The sequence below is a fragment of the Lissotriton helveticus genome, chromosome 3_2 (assembly GCF_964261635.1).
Source record: "Lissotriton helveticus chromosome 3_2, aLisHel1.1, whole genome shotgun sequence".
Taxonomy (NCBI): Eukaryota; Metazoa; Chordata; class Amphibia; order Caudata; family Salamandridae; genus Lissotriton; species Lissotriton helveticus.
Genome location: NC_136062.1, coordinates 9,942,622 through 9,959,745, shown reverse-complemented (window position 1 = coordinate 9,959,745; position 17,124 = coordinate 9,942,622). Strand labels below are relative to the sequence as shown.

Sequence of the window (17,124 nt, the reverse complement as noted above, 5' to 3'; positions counted from 1 at the left end):
AGGAACTACTGAAAAAGTGGAAGAGTTGCCCCAGGAACGGTCACCCTCTTGATTCCCATCCACTAGCTGATGCCAGGCATACATGTGGTGCCTCCAGGCAACCACTGCAGAACATATTATGCATTTGCACAAGATTAAGGCAACACGTGTGATATTTAGGTTCACTAAGCAAGACTGCATCCTTCAGGATGACATACCTGCCTGATTCACCAACTTTCTTCCTTCAACACAGATGCAAGGACACATTTTCTTAAGTTCTTCAAAAGGGTGTAGCTGTACCAGCGATCTTGTTGATGGCTCAGTGACGGCAAAATTGAGGTTTAATGGAGATGCAATCAAACCAAAATCTTTATTTTATTAGCATTTAAATATCACAGAGAGGCAACTACCCCTGAAAATGTAACTTGATCCCATTTCTTGGGAGGTGCTCTATGACAATTTGCGCACTAACCATCTCTATTCGTAAAAAAGTAGCAATGGTTCTATAAGATCCTACTAGAAAACATGAGACTTTACATGATCAAAGGTTAAGGTACAAATTTGTCAAATCATTCAATGTAAAATAAGAGGTATGTCACCTTTTGCCAAATTTTGAAAAATCAATAAGTTAAACCTGTTGTTCAAAATGTAAAACATCTTCCTATTGCATTTGTCAGAGGGTTCACATGTAAACCCCTTTCTATTGTATGTGAGAAATCCATTTCAGTTGGTCTAAAAGCTGTCAATAGTTATTATAATCAAAATCACAAGTATTTACACTATTGTAGGTAAAATTACAAATTGAAACTCCTTCAACAGGGACCTAGTAAATTCAGCAGACTTCATTTGGCACCCCTTAAAGAAATATCACTCCAGGCAGATAACCCTTTGACTGTAGTCTGCTCCTGTTATATGTGAGGTGGCATTTGACAATGTGCAAACCAGCAGTTTTAAATTAAAAAAAAAAGCAGCAGGGGCCCTGTAGGAAAACATGAGGCTTTTCACAATCAAAAGGTTTAGGGCTAAGTTCTATCAACTTGTTTTCTGTGTATAACGAGAGGCCTGTTGCCTTTGTCACCACATTTAATAATCAATAAAGCATGTGTATCTGCTTTAATTTGTACATTTACCTGGCCATGTCATCCTTGCGTAGTGAAACAATTTGGGCAGACACAAAGCATACATTGATATGAACATTAACTCTTCCTCTGTAGACAGCAAGCTTTAACTATGGTCAGACCTGAAAAATGATACATGTAGGGGGACAATACTAAGAGGCTCTTGTACCTCATGGACATCACCCAGAAGTCCCCCAAAGAAGCACTATTCCTTTTCATTGATGCCGAAAAAGCCTACCTGTTCGAAACGCTATGCCACTTTGGGTTCGGGGAAATATTTATCAGATGGATAGGTTGTATCTATAAGGCCCAGGTCAATGGAACATCACCGGCTATGTACCCTATAACTCGGCACCTCACGTGGGATGCCCGCTCTCCCACTTCTCTTTGCGCTCTATATGAAGCTAATGGGGTAGTGTATTCGGGACAATCTGCAGATCGTGGGCATCCAGTTTGGTGCTTATACTCATGCTTATATGCTGATGATGTCATTCTCTCGCTTGCATACCCGATGACGTCCGTGCCGGCACTAGTGGACGAAATGTGGATATTCGGAGAGGTCTCGGGGTTCAAGGTTAATATCACTAAATCTCAGATCCTAAATCTGGCGGTCTACCTCCCCGACGAGGCAGCTTTACAATCCAAGTTTCCTCTGAAGTGGGCATCGAAATCCCTGCTGTACCTGGGCATAAACTCACTTCCAATATATTAAAGACTCTGGCAGCAAATTACGGGGCACTCCTCGACCAGATGAATAAATCAATAGCTTCCTGGAGTCGCTTGAGACTCTCTTGGATGGGACGTATTCTGGCGGTTAACATGATGTTGCTCTCAAGTATACTTTACAACTTTCAAATATTGCTGCTGTCCCCCCCTCCTGCTGTACTGTGCTCACTACAACTAACTATTAACAAATTTGTCTGGGGTGAAGGAAACTGCACCTCCCAGTTACTCAATTGGCACAACCCTGAGGTGAAGTCGGCCTAAGGCTCCCCCTGATACATCGGTATTACCAAGCGGTGCAACTCTGTTATCTTGTGGTGGAATTGACCTCTCTCCGAGAAGCATTGGTCTTTTATGGACAAGACAGTCGCAGGTGTGAATATCTGGCAGGAAGCATGGCTCCAATGTAAACTCAGGGGCTGGGGGTTGTACTCTTCCCCAGTAACTGCCTCAATGATGAAAGTGTGGGATTGCGTTGCACGTAGACGGGGCCTGACTTCATTTCCGTCCCCAATGTCTTCGATCGTTGATAGCCCTGACCTCTCGCCATGATGCGGCTTGGAGGTATTTAGTCGATGGCAAGAGCAAGGATGTAAGCAGGTGAGTTCTCTTTTTAATCTCAATTGGATTATCCCTTTTGAACAACTCCAACGGAAATACTTGCTCCGCACGCTGGATGATTTACATTACCTGCATTAAGGCACTTGGTGACCTCCCTGGTGTATAAGAAGATTACCTCACGCCCCCTTACTATGTTCGTAAAATGGCTGGTCCGCAAGGGAGACAAGCGCCTCATCTCTGAACTCTATGCTATACTGTCAGAAGGGAGCGCTGGGTGCAAAACAAAGGGCCAGCTCTGCTGGGAGGAGGAACTGAGGGTCTCTCTCTCTGCCAAGGAGTGGGCCGACATTTATTATGGAGCACAGTACACAGAAAATCAGGAATGGAGACAGCTTACAAATTAGCCTCTTACTGGTCCCTTACACCTGCACGCATCCACCTATGGGACAAGGGCCGTTGCGGGCTAACGGGCTCTTTTGTTCATCTACTATGGCACTGCTCTGAACTGTCCCGATTCTTGGTGTGGATATTAGATGACATTGACTCAGCATTCGACATCTCTCTTCCACGCTTCCCTGTGTACACCATAATGGGGATGCTGAACCCTCAGACTTTCCCACTGTACTCGCGGCGGGCCGGCAGATGGCCCTGGCGCTACACGCTGCGTGGCCTAGCACGCTGGGGTTCCGATGCCCTCCCAGACCACACCTTGTGGCTTCACAAATTATGGTTATCACTAGCAATGGAGCGAATGTCCCTCGTGTAGCGTTCTAGTAGCTGGCCTCTCGAGGCCACCCACCGGAAGCACCTTGCATACTGTATCACTCTCTGGCCAGGCGTGGCCAGAGAGCTATAAATAAATGGGCCGGCGTCGCTCGTGACTTCCGGTCCCAACTGGCTATCTGTGTGCTTGTATCTTCATTCAATGCTGATTATACTTTGGGCCTATCTGTGAGTTTGGCTAGTCACGCTCCCCAGGCGCGACACTGGCGATGAGGGTGGGATCAAACATATGATCCTGAAGAGAGAAGAAGAGAAAAGTAGCCGACATCACCTACCCGCAACTGCAGCGCCGGGTGGTGAAGTGAAAGCGCCGAAGCAACGAGTGCCCACAGAAGACAGCCCAGGGAGGTCAGCGCGAGCATGCCGGTGAGCTGAAAGACAGCGCTCGCATCTCCTCGATGTGCCCCTAGCTAGCAGAGATAACCCGCAACAAGGACAGCGCTCGCATCTCCTCAAAGTGCCCAGACCTAGCGGAGATAACCCGCAACGAAGATTCTCCGGTGCACGCATGCGCAGTAATACCCCAGTCACGCACCATGCGAAGCGCGCGAGGAATCCAGCGCGGGAGAGCAACAAGAGCCTCACCAGCGCGTCAGCACACAGAGGGGGAAGACCTCACGTGAGGGTGCCCAGGCAACACATGAACAGCCATAGGGGAGCAAATAAAGAGGCCCAGAACAAAAGAAAAGGAAAATACCAGCAAGCCCAAGCCAAAGCAAATAGACACCAACCAAAATAAACAAGCACAAGCCAAGACTAAACAAGTCCAAGCTAACACGCTCAAGGAAATCACAAGTGGACACTGACAAGCCCAGCAAAGCACATGAGAGCATACACTAAACAAGCACTGGTGAAACCAATATCAGTGAAGAAAGGCCCAAGTACACAAAGAACCATCAGAAGCAGGGTAAACACACCGGACAAGACCAGTAACGAGTAGCGATGTCGAACACAGGTGGCGCAGCTCAACAACCGGCCGCTCAAGGCGGCGCAGCTCCACAACCAGCTGCAATTCCAGCAGCCGCGCACCCCGTACACCCTCAAATCATGGCGCTACCACCATTTAGCGAACTCATTGACCCGGCAACCGCATCCCCGAGATGGAAAGTGTGGGTCAGCTGCCTGAATAACTATTTCACGGCCACACGTGAAACGGACAACACGGTGAAAAGATCACTATTGTTGCACTTTTCAGGTGACGAGATCTATAAATTATTTCAACATCTCCCGAATACCGGTGACGCCAACAACTATGATGCCTCCGTCATCGCTCTCAACGCACATTTCGATTCGCAACTCAATCCGCACTAAGAGCGGTTCAAGTAGACCCCCGAAAGTCTCAAGCAATACTCCTTGCCCCAGCACCAAAGACTGTGTCGAAAGTAAGAAGCTTCCTGGGGATGGGGACTTATTGCGGTCGGTTCATTCCTAATTTAGCGACCATAGCAGAACCACTGCGCAGTCTAACAAAGAAAGAAAATCCGTGGAAGTGGACGGCGGCTGAAGAGAATGCCTTTAGTCAGATCAAGGCAGCCCTACTGGACAGCACAACAATGGCATATTTTGACACGGCCCGTCCGACAGAACTGATTGTAGATGCCAGCCCCATAGGTCTAGGTGCACTGTTAACCCAGGAGAACGAGCCCGGAACGTGGGCCCCCCTCGCATTCGCAAGCAAATCTCTCACGGCAACTGAAACCCGCTATTCCCAGATTGAGCGGGAGGCGCTCGCAATCAAGTGGGCATGCAATAATTTCCATCTCTATGTAAGCAGAAGCCCATTTCGAGTGGTCACAGATCATCAACCACTCCTTCCACTCTTCAAAGGAACCGTGCCTCACCCTCCTCCCCGGATTGAAAGATGGGCCATCCAACTGCAACAATATCAGATGGAGTTGGTGTACTGGCCCGTGGCTTAGAACCCGGCAGATTTCCTGTCCCGTCATCCAGCAGCAGAGCCAACGCCCGGTGAGGGCCAAGAAGATCGCACGGAAGAGTTCATCAACATGGTGTCGCAGTGGTCATGCCCTCACGCACTGTCCCTAGAAGAAGTAAAGGAACACCTCCAAAAAGATGCATGCCTCTTACGTGTCTCCAGCGCACTGTCCGGTGGGTCATGGGACCACTTCCTCAGGGACCTGCAAGGCTGGAGCGAAGTTGACCGCAGTCGTCTGGGAAAGTTGTGGAATGTGACGAATGAACTTAGCTCAACAACTGACGGAATCATTCTAAGAGGATCGCGCATCGTGATGCCGGTCAGTTTACAAGATCGAGCTACGATATTAGCACATGAAGGACACCAAGGTGTCGGACGGATGAAATCTAGAATGAGGGAGAAGGTATGGTTTCCGGACCTTGAGGACCAAGTCGAAGGCATAGTATGCAACTGCCGAGGATGCCAACTCACCGGAAACTCTGAAGCCCCGGCGCCTGTCATAACCGAGGACCAAGCGCCATCACCGTGGACATGGCTGAGCCTCGATTTTGGGAGTTTCCCAGATGGAACAATCACGGCAGTCATAGTAGACAGCTACTCCAAGTATCCTATAGTAGAAGTAATTCTGTCCACATCGTTTAACAACCTCCAGCCAGTACTAGAAAGGGTGTTTGATCTATTCGGGATTCCCAGCATCATCAAAACTGGCGACGGGCCCCCTTTTCAGGGCAATGAATTTCGAGAGTTTTTGGCTCACCTCGGGATTAAACACCACCGCATAACTCCTCAATGGCCACAGGCGAATGGCGAAGTAGAGCGGTTTATGCGAACCATTAACAAAGTTTTGAGAATTGCAACAGCCGAAAACACAGACCCCAAAGTTGCTTTGCAGCGATTCCTAAGAGACTATCATAGCACGCCCCACTGCACAACACAGGTATCTCCGTGGTCACTCATGCTGGCCGGGCCACGTAGAGACATGCTTCCATGAGTTGACAACGGGGATCATCACATATACGATCCCAATAAGACTCAAGAGAGGAGAAAACACAGGAACGACAAGGCAAGCAGGAAACGGAAAGCGAAACCCGTGTATTACACCCTGGATGCTCAGTACTAATCAGGAATCGCTGGAACACCGGCAAGTTTCGAACCCATTATGAACCAGGAACATGGATGGTAAAGTCCACCAGTGGAACGGTTGTCACAGCAGAAAGGAATGGTGAAACAGTAACAAGAAACAATTTGTGGTTTAAACAAGTCCCGGACATGGCCAACAGCCAATCCTCTCCCACGCAAACGGAAACATCGGAGACACCACTGAATGATACTCATCACATGGCAGATAGGGACACACCCGGGGCCGCTGGAAACCCACCGGTGTGTGGAACCGGCATTTCAGATCACCAACATGGGAGCCAGATGCAACCAAGTCCACAACGTCCACGTGAAGTGGGTCAACATAAATATGGACTCCGACCCAATCCCAGACCTAGTCAAAGACTGGCGGATTTTATGTGCTAGGATGCAGTGACTTCATGTTGGTTTCAAAATCCGAACCTGATAAGGGATGTAGCGTTCTAGTAGCTGGCCTCTCAAGGCCACCCACCGGAAGCACCTTGCATACTGTATCACTCTCTAGCCAGGCGTGGCCAGAGAGCTATAAATAAATGGGCCGGCGTCGCTCGTGACTTCCGGTCCCAACTGGCTATCTGTGTGCGTGTATCTTCATTTAATGCTGATTATACTTTGGGCCTATCTGTGAGTTTGGCCAGTCACGCTCCCCAGGCGTGACACCTCGTAGTGGAGAATAGAGGAGCTGCATACGCGGGACTATGGGCCCCCTTTATTCGTATTCTTTAGGTGGAATTCAGGGGGGTCAAGGCCCAAAATACCTGCAGATTTTACATCTACTTCCCTCACAAGGTGCGGAGCCAATATTCTCCCTTGCCACAGGTTCTGAACCTCCGCAGGGTCCTTAAGCGATCATACACTGTCCACAGAGTTTAACACAGACATGTTTCGGGTGTGAAGGGATGCGGGGGAGGGGAGGGGGAAATGTTGTTTGGCTGCCAGTTTCATTCGAGCAGTCTGTTATATATGTCCAATCTGTGCCTATATCGCTGCCTGACTCCGGGTTGTGGGCACATAGCTGTGTATTCTCCACCCTCATGGCATACGCTGCAGGCCATTGGTTGAAGGCATTGAGCTGTGTTAACTGCCTTGTAGACCTCCATTAATAAACAGAACTGTTCCTAAAAATGATACACTTGCTAAACCCCTTTCTATTTTATTTATCGTAGAGTCCTCATTCTAAAACCTCTTCCTATTGTATTTAACGCTAAGCTCCAAATGTAAAGCCCATTCGTGTGGTGTTTTTCGTGACTTTAACAATGTAAAACATCTTTATATTATCCAAGTTCAATTTAAAAGTCCTTCCTATATTACTTTTCAGATCTCACACTGAAAAATCCCTTCCTACTGTGTTGGTCATGGGTATACACCAAGCATGCATATTGTATGTAAACTGGGGTCTGCTGTAGAAATACTAATCTACAGACCTTAAGACAATGTATGCATAATGGCCTACGTCAATATATGATTTTCATAATAAATGATGGAGGCCTCAGTCTTTGTCATAACTTCTCTTAATAAATAGATCTGATCTATGGCATCTGACATGTTTCCCAATGAACCAGTCAGTCCTACAGCCTTTATGTTTATTAGCATAACTAACCCAGACCTACTGTATTGAGCAAATTCTGTGCAAGCCAAACACCGATTTTCATCTGAGGCACACGATATCGAGTGTAAGTTCAGTATGTGGGCAGAGCTAAAGCCTCACTCACAGTAGTGTTTCTAAAGGCTCTTTATGTTATTCATCAGGAAAGTTTTTGCCAAATCTGTGGTGTCCAGGCAGACTTAAAAGTCATTGGGAAGGTATGCAAACATCCACAAAGCTGAGAATGTGTTGTTGCTTCACATCCTTCACATTGGTCACCTCCCTTACTCTACACTAGCAATAGAAGTATACCAAATGTTAACACCAAACTTGTCCGCAATTTGTAATAGCTGTATTTTATTTAAATTCCTGGTGTGCATATGAATAGCGGATCCTGATTCTGTGAAACGGGACTTTCCACTCTTAATTGCAGATGGGATTTAATTTCCACCTAAGTGTGCAAAAAACGTTTGTGAATTGGCCCTATAATGTTTAAGCAAAGAAATTCACTTAGTGAACTTTTAAATCTTCTATAGGAGGTACATCTTTTCTAATGCATGGCAGATTCAGGAAAAGCTTTGAATTGTAGCTACATGTTTCCTGGAGGCAAAGGTTGTCATGCTTATACAAGGAACGTGATGGAAGAAGTATTTTAATTAACTGAACCCAAATAAAATGTCTTCACTTCATTTTATTTATACAATTTTAACATTTGCATTTCAGGGAAAGCTACAGAACCATTGGCCTGTATTGGGTTGGGTCTATACTGATGAGCATTATTGTTTTCCTACCAGGAAACCTTGTAGGTAAGGAACAGACAAGATGTTAACATTACTGTATACGTTTTAAATTAGTTCACCAAAGACTTAAAATTAAACAAAGGCATTTAGTATTTAATTGTATGAAGCCGCGTTTAGCACAGTGAAAAATGATACATGTAACTAATCGATTTTATCAGTGAGGTATTTCTTATTAGGCCTCTTTACATAGGCAGACTAGCAGACTAGCCAGACTGTTACACTTTTACTTTGTATTATCAAGATATGTAACTTTTTCAACTTAACCATTTTACTGATAGTGTATTAGTTGAGCCCAAAGCCACTTTCTTTTTTTCTTGCTGTTTGATTATTATTGCCTAAACCAACATATGCCTATGACCCCACAAACTGAACAAATAGAGCTTTCCACAACTCTTTGCCAAAATTATGCCATTTTTTGTTTACATCTCAGACACAATATGGTTTGTTGTTGAGAGGCTTCAATGCCGTGCATAACTATTACATTATAGCATGTCGCTAAGGCTATGCTAGTTGTTAAAAGACCCCTCTAATTATAGATCCAATACTCAGGGAACGGCCCTGAGGAGGAAGAGGGCCTTTAACAACCAGTGTAACCCACAGTAAAATAACTATATTGCATTTCAGCCACTTGGAGTAGAACATTCTAAACTAAACGGGGAGAAAGGGAAAGACATGCATTGGAATTTTGAAGCAGAAAAACTATACCAGATAGTATTAGTCCAATGAAGCACTCAACACTCCAATATTCTAATAAACATATATAGGTTTGAATTGAAGTCGTGGAAGGCACAGGCATTGTTATTTCAGATGCTTCTGGAACAAGAATCACTCACCACTTCTGAGGAAAAACCTTCTAACCTTAATGAGAAACCTGCCCTTCTCTCCTCACACTGAATAAAAGGGAGGTTAAAAGTAAATGATGCTTTTAGTATCATTTTTGAAAGTTGCTGGGTTTTTGTTCACTGTTCGGCCGGTTTCAATATTATCTCCCTGAGCGCGGGATCTCTAGTGTGACTTTTGTTTTGTGTCCAAATATTTATATTGCTCTATTCTGAAAATTTTGATAATGCAGTTCTTGTTAATCTTTTTTTATTGACAATTCAATAAAGAGTAAAAACAAGACTCTACTTACACTGGTGTATCCATAAACTGCAATTTCCTCTTAACATTTGACATTCCTTGTGCCCCCCCCCCTCCACAGAACACAATTGGCATTAACATCCAACGCAGATTAATTGGGAAGCATCTCACATCTCCTCTGGAACATTGTAGGCAAGAGAAGCACAACATTTTCCTCTGTATTCATTCCATTTCCCCCTAGCCCCAGGTTTTCGCCCACTTTTGGGGACAGCCACGGCCTTCATATACCACTTCCATATATCACGCTGCCATTCCCCCAGTTTTGGTGTCTGTTCCACCCCCTAAATTCTTGCTGTATTTCATTTGGCTACTACCAGTCCCAAAGTCATCAATGTATGCTCTATGCAAGACATCTGATGGTGTCTCATCCCAGATGTTATATAGGCACCATTTTACTGAGATGCTCATTTTGCCCACCCACACCTCATTCATTCGTGCAACCCTTGACTCCAAGAATCATTGAATCTTCTGGCAGGCCCACACAATATGATAGAATGTGCCAACCTGGCCGCACTGATGTCGACAAAACATCTCAGTTGTCTTACCCTTTTTTACCAAAGTGGTCTGTGCATAATAGGACTGGTAGGGTATTTTTAGCTGTGTAATCATGCTCGAATCGCCACCTCCCTCAAGAATAACAAGGCTTTTGTCCATTCATTATCCTCAAGTCCCTCGAGGTCCTATACCCACTGTTCCCGAAGCTGCAGAAAGGCATCTGGAGGGCTGTTAATACATTTTTGGTACAATTGGGAAGTGGCTTTCCGGGGCATATTCATCTAGCAGTCTCACCTCTAGGAGCGAAGACTCAAGGAGCTCCTTACCTTTCGGCTGTGCCGCTTGGAGTGTGTGACGAATCCTGTAGGTGGCAGAATATTTCGGTGGTGGCTAGCTAATATTTGTGCTGTAGATCTGTGAGGGGGAACCGATCCCCTTGCCCCCATAGATTCCCTACTTTGTAGAGGCCAATTAGGTCTCTTTATCAAACCCTGGTTGCCTTCCCAGTGTACCTAATTTCACCATATCCCAGAGAGGAGTGGCTTGCATTATCTTGTCCTTCCATCCCAAGGCATGTCTAGCTGTTTGCCAGAGGTATATCACTACCACTGTTGGACCTCGAAGGTTTGTGTTTTTAGTTCCTCCATATATAGCCCTGAGGTGTCCCAATGGCTGCATATCCTGTCTATCCATCTCGAATGTAGTTTCTTCTGGGTGGAGGCACACCCAGTTGATAATAGCGGACAGTTGTGCAGCACAGTAATATTTCTGGATTTCGGGCAGGGCTATCACTCCATCGAACCACCCCTTCGTGAGTTTATCTATTGCTATTGATGCCAGGCCCCTGTTCCAGAGCAATGTCCTAATTTCCACCCTCAATTGCCTTAAAGTATGAGTTTTGGACCTGATAGCATGTGGTTTGCAAGGCATAGAGGAAACGAGGTAGGGACATCATTTTGAAGAGAGCGGCTCTGCCGAAGAGCGATGACGGCAGGGATCTTTGTGCTGGACATCTTGTTTCAGTCTTTCCAGAGGCGGTGTCAGAATACTGCTGTTGAACAAATCAGGGTCCATTGTTACGTAGATTCAGAGATAGCGGAATCCATCTATTGCAATTGTTGCCTCTCACTAGCAGGGCAATCTTGGTATTTGTCTGTTATGGATATTTATAAGGAATTTTCGCCAGTTAATGCTGTAGCCCAAGTAGTGGCCAAAAAGGATAGGTATTTGCAATAACCTACCTAATGTATGGATAGGGTCTTTCATGTAGAGCAGACAATCCTCTGCATAAAGTGATATTTTTTCCTCCCAATGGTCAGGCCAATGTATGCCAAGGACAGTGGGACTTTTCTGATCCAGGCTGCCAAAGGTTTGAATATCAAGGTCAAAATTGGTAGCAATAGCGTGCAGCCCTGTCTTGTGCCGCGTTGTAGCCTGAACACTTGGGATGTCCCCCCATTTACTTTTACTTGTGCCAGTGATTCAGTATATAGGAGGTGTATGCATGCTGTAAAGCGCGGGCAAAAGTCTAGCCTGGCCTACACCTCAAGCATGTATGTCCCCTCCACTGGGTCAAATGTCATTTCGGCGTCAAGCGAGAGCACCAGGGCAGACTCTTGAAAATTGTCACGCAAACAAATGATGGACGGAATGCTGAATAAATCATACATTCACCCCAGGTCAAGCGATCTGTGTTAAATCCATCGTTCTTTTGCTCACCATGCCACCCCAGTTTAGACCCAGTTATATGCAAATCAGTCTTGACCCGGTGCCTCATGGGAACAGTCCAGACCAAACTGCCATGCCAGGTCCTCCCTGGACCGGAAACAAACATACTGGGACAGGTTTCTGGGTATTACCCTCCATCAGCCAGGCTAGCTTGAATCCAGTGGCACAGTGAGCAAGGGACCCACGTCTGGGCATACCCATCCCACTTAGGGTGAAAATTGCTACGCAAACAAATGATGGACGGAATGCTGAATAAATGATACATTCACCCCCCAGTCGAGAGATCTGGGTTAAATCCATCGTTCTTTTGCTCACCATGCCACCCCAAGTTTAGATCCAGCCATATGCAAATCAGTCTTGACCCTGTGCCTCATGGGAACAGTCCAGACCGAACTGCCAAGCCAGGTCCTCCCTGGACTGGAAACAAGCGTCCTGGGACCGGTACTGGGGTGAATGTATGATATTGTTCTGCATTCTGTCCATGTATTGTTCTTTTTGCATTTGTCACCCTAAATGGGACGGTTATGCCCAGACGTGGGTCCCGTGCTCTCCATGCCACTGGAGTCAAGCTATCATGGCTGATGAGGGCTGAAAGCCCGAAACCGGTCCTAAGATGCTTGTTTCCAGTCCAGGAAGGTCCTGGCCTGGCAGTTCGGGCTGGACTGTTCCCATTGGGCGCAGGGTCAAGGCTGATTTGCATATGGCTGGGTCCAAACTGGAATGGCATGGTGAGCATAAAACGATGGATTTAGGCCCAGATCTCTGTTCTGGGGTGAATGTATGACATTGTTCTGCATTCTGTCCATCAATTGTTCTTGTTGCATTTGTCACCCCGAGGGGGATAGGTATGCACAGACGTGGGTCCCATGCTCTCCGTGCCACTGGAGTCAAGCTATCCTGGCTGATGAGGGCTGAAAGCCCGAAACCGGTCCTAGGATGCTTGTTTGCAGTCCAGGGATGACCTGGCGAGGAAGTTCGGGCTGGACAGTTCCCATTGAGTGCAGGGTCAAGACTGATTTGCATATTGCTGGGTCCAAACTGGAATGCAACGGTGAGCAATAAAACAATGGATTTTGCCCCAGAACTCTGTACTGGGGTGAATGTATGACATTGTTCTGCATTCTGTACATCAAGTGTTCTTTTTGCTCTTGAAAATTGTCGATATGACTCCGCACTCCACGCAGGCATCTCAAGTTGAGAGTGGTGCTTCTCCCATGCATAAAACCCAATTGGTTTGGGAGGACCAGAGTCATGATCACATTAATCGATCAAGAGGCCACCACCTTAGCAAGTATCTTAATTTCGACATTTAGGAGCGAGATTGGCAGCAATGAAGCGCAGTTTCCGGCAGTGTACCATCTTTATGTATGATCACAATGGCGATAAATCTTTGGTTTCTAGGCAGCTAATCCACTTGTCAATTGTCCTTAAACATATTTAGCAGATGAGGGGCCAGTTTTGAGGCAGTCAGTTTGTAAAGTTTAATTGGCATACAATTAGAGCCAAGAGCTTTACCCAAGTTCATATGATTTCCTGCCTTGTAAGTTCCTTCTCCAACAGAGCTCTATCAGAGCTCAAGAAGCTTGGGAGCCAAATGTCGGTCAGGAGCTCTGGGGACTCCTCTGCAGCAGCAAACAAAGATGGGTAGTATAACTGTGTGTAGTAGGAGGCGAAGGCATCTGCCTCATTTTGTCTAACTCTCACCCATAAGCCAATGGCAATTTTGATCTCTAATGCTCAGTGGCCAGCCTGTTCCTGCTTATCCAGCCAGGCTAAAAGTTTCCCAGTCGTATTACCAACCTCATAAAGGGCGTGTTGCATGGCCCCATGGCTTGCCCAAACAGCAACAGTTGCTGCATCTCTATATTATGTGTCCTTTAGCCCAGGGCGTGGATGTTTTCTGTATCCTCCTGCTCATTAAGTTCTGTTTCTAAGTTGTGAATCTCTTGCTCGAGTGTCTCTAACTTGGCTCTCTCATCTCTTTTATGTCCCACTATCAGGGAGAGGCCCTTCCCTTTAATTACCACTTTGTGCGCCTCCTAAAAGGTCTGTGTGGAGTCAACTAAGGACTCATTCTCAGAATAATATTGCTCTCTCACCTCCACGAGACCTTCTCTGATGCAAGGAACATTGAGGTACCAGGGATTGGTTCAGTCCTTTGTGAAGACCAAAGATCCCCTAAAGTGGGGAGTGGTCTGTGATGCCCATGGCCAGATACCGAACCCCGGAGTAGTGAGGAAGTTGCTGCATGAGGGTGAGGAGTTAGTAAATCGGGGAGAGTCAATAATGCAGCTCTTGATAATGCACATTGAACGATTGGAACGTCAACGTTTTGAATCTATGAGTTATTGATTGATCAGTCATTTGGGTATAAATTAATCTTGGCTCACAGACACATCCTGCCATAGCCCATACTATCCCTAGTGGATATAAATTGATATGGCAGTTCTTTAAAAGTTGGCAGGGTATGCTCAGATGTGAGTCCCTTGCTCACTTTGCCACTGGATTCAAGCAAGCCCGGCTGAAGACGGCTGTAATGCCAGAAACCGGTCCTGGGAAGCTTGATTCCGGTCCAGGGAAGACATGGCTTGGCAGTTCGGGCTGGACTATTCCCATGAGGCACAGGGTCAGACTGATTTGCATATGGTCATGTCTGAACTGGGGTGGCGGAGTGAGCTAAATAATGGTGATGGATTAAACCCAGGTCAGTTGACTGGGGGTGAGTGTATTGTCAACACTCCTTCCATCATCCCCTTTGGTAGTTCTTTAAATTTTCCCACTGGAGAGAGTTTTACCGATTTGCTTTAGAGATTTTTTCTCTGACCCTAATACCCATAGATTCTAATGATTTGGATGCTATTTAGCAGCTAAATAGTCTCTCCTACCTCCCTTTTACTCTAATTTCACTTCTAATCTAGTGCCCCCTGTGCTCTGTTAGTGATGTTGTTTTTTCTTTTCTAGCTGAGATCAATTCTGCTCCTAGCATCGTAGCTTATTGTCATTAATAATCTTATTATTTTGGTGGAATGTGCCTCTCTCACTGTCTCACATAAACGTATAGCTCATCAGGACATTCTGTGCCATCAGTAGTGGGTATTGATTGACACACAAGGCCAGCTCTATCCTCAATCAAATTGTTGCCCCATTAGTCCTGATTGTAGTTAGCTCTGTGTTTCATTTACCTTGGTGCCAATGACTTCCCAGCTTTTAAGAGTTCCTGTTCTGTGTTGGTGTTCCCTTAGGGCTGATGTACCAAGAGACAGGTCTCAAAAAAATAGTTACAAATTGTGCACTAACTTTTTGTGACCTGTCTTCGATTTTAAATGCGACCTTTGTATTAACCATTTGGCTGCTAAGGGGTTTTCCCCTCCTGCGCTACAGATTTATGTTCCCCATTATACATGACGAGTTGACCTTGTCATGAGCACAGATTCATTGTGCCTCATGACGAGTTCACCTTGTCATTAGCATGCAAGAGGTTAATTGTCCACATCACAAAATGTCCAGCCGCAGGGGTCGCAGAACGACCTCCTTAATGAATAATAATTAGGCAGATCTCTATTTGTGACATCCTGTAATTGGCTACAAAACAGGAATGTAAGGAACGGCAGACAACCACCCTTGGTTTGCACTCCCAAAAAGGAAGCTTTTTTGTAAACCAGCCCCTATTCCGTAATGGAAGTAGTGCAGCTTTAAAAAAACGGTTTCCTGTTTGGGAAAGTATTGGGGCTGCAAGCCAAGCAAATGACCACTACCTACTCCCTCATCCTGCCAAAGGTCAACTGACATAATTCATAAAAGTGATGGTGGCACCCTCCCTTGGCAAATTTGTTACCGCCTCCTTTGTCATGACTATAATTAATTGAGTGTTTTGAGACTGCAATTGTCACAAACCATTGATAAATGCCATATCTAATTGCAGTTACATCTTTTCCTAAATGTGATTCAATATGGTTAGCTAACCCATGTTGCGATTTGGCTCACAAAATGAGTTTAATACATTTATTTATTTTTTATTATGGCTTGAGTGGCCCGATCCATTAAAATCGATCGGAATGTCGTACCTAAAAGCCATTTGCTGTTGCATACCCTGTGATTTGTTAACTCTCAGAGTTTGCAACTAAAAATTGGCGCTGCATCTCTTACCATTGGTCACAAAGCTTTAGCACTGATGACCAGCACACTTATTTGAATCTGCTTCATTGTTACAAATGTGCTCTACATCAAAGTAGGAGGACTTGCTATGGCCAAGTTCCCTCTTCCGTACACCTTTCCAAAAGACCTACGACATGCTGTCCCAGTGCTGAACCTATTGAAGGCCGTGGCTTTGAAACCAATATAATTTTTTCTTATTCTCTCCTAAACAGCTGGGCCTGTAGCAAGCAGTGTATTTGGGCGCAGGAGCAGTAAATGCTTGGCTTTTTCCTAGCATCTGTTGGTGTTCAGGGCCTCTCTAAAAAGTCTCTGCAAGTCTCCTGATGGGTGGCGGAGTCACAGAAGCAGTCCCCCTCGTGTTCTCCCTCTGTTAATGGCCTCCTCTCACAACCACTGCTCAGGTGCCACGGTCAGCAATTGACCTGCAAGAGATGATTACCAAAATAAGGATAGGAGGAATTGCAGCTGAAAGGTGGGGGCATAGGGCTAAATCTTCCTCAGGCTCTGAGATGGAGTTCCAGGAATCTGTGTCACAATGCCAGTGTATGTAAAAGGAGACGGTCAAGAGGCTATTAGCACATGTAAGAGACACGGTCACTCTCACCCACCTACCAGTAGCTCTCCTGTGTGCAGCCCAGTGTGTATTTGATATTCAAAATAAGTGTATTTTCAGAACCCATACATTCCAAAATATATTTAAAGCTGATATTGAAATGATAAATCATGCAGCATTAGGAGACGTGTTCCTAATATTATTACCTTGGTGGCAGGGGGCATAGTAGCTGTGGCTGTTATGTATTACCCTTGTAGAGACATTGCAAATTGACTAAGCCTTTTTCACATTTCTGCTGGCAATCTTGCACTGAGATGATCACAGCTGGTAATGAATAGTGTGGACACTAATGCGATCTTGTCTATGTGTACAACACTAATAATATTAATAGCTCAGGATGATTCTAATTGAACATAGGTAGCTATTGTTAG

General features: G+C 45.6%; 1 protein-coding gene and 1 long non-coding RNA gene across 4 annotated transcripts in view; one reads left to right on the top strand and one right to left on the bottom strand.

The window, feature by feature from the left end:
- TM6SF1 (transmembrane 6 superfamily member 1) overlaps positions 1 to 17,124 on the top strand; it is a 622,619-nt gene that overhangs the window by 319,932 nt on the left and 285,563 nt on the right. For both annotated transcript variants that reach the window (XM_078684737.1, XM_078684736.1), the window contains exon 5: positions 8,546 to 8,628. In XM_078684737.1, coding sequence (XP_078540863.1) covers positions 8,546 to 8,628 — 83 coding nt within the window. The remainder of the gene's footprint in view (positions 1 to 8,545; positions 8,629 to 17,124) is intronic.
- Positions 1 to 17,124, bottom strand: part of LOC144826417 (uncharacterized) — a 905,759-nt gene that overhangs the window by 779,778 nt on the left and 108,857 nt on the right. The window lies entirely within an intron of this gene.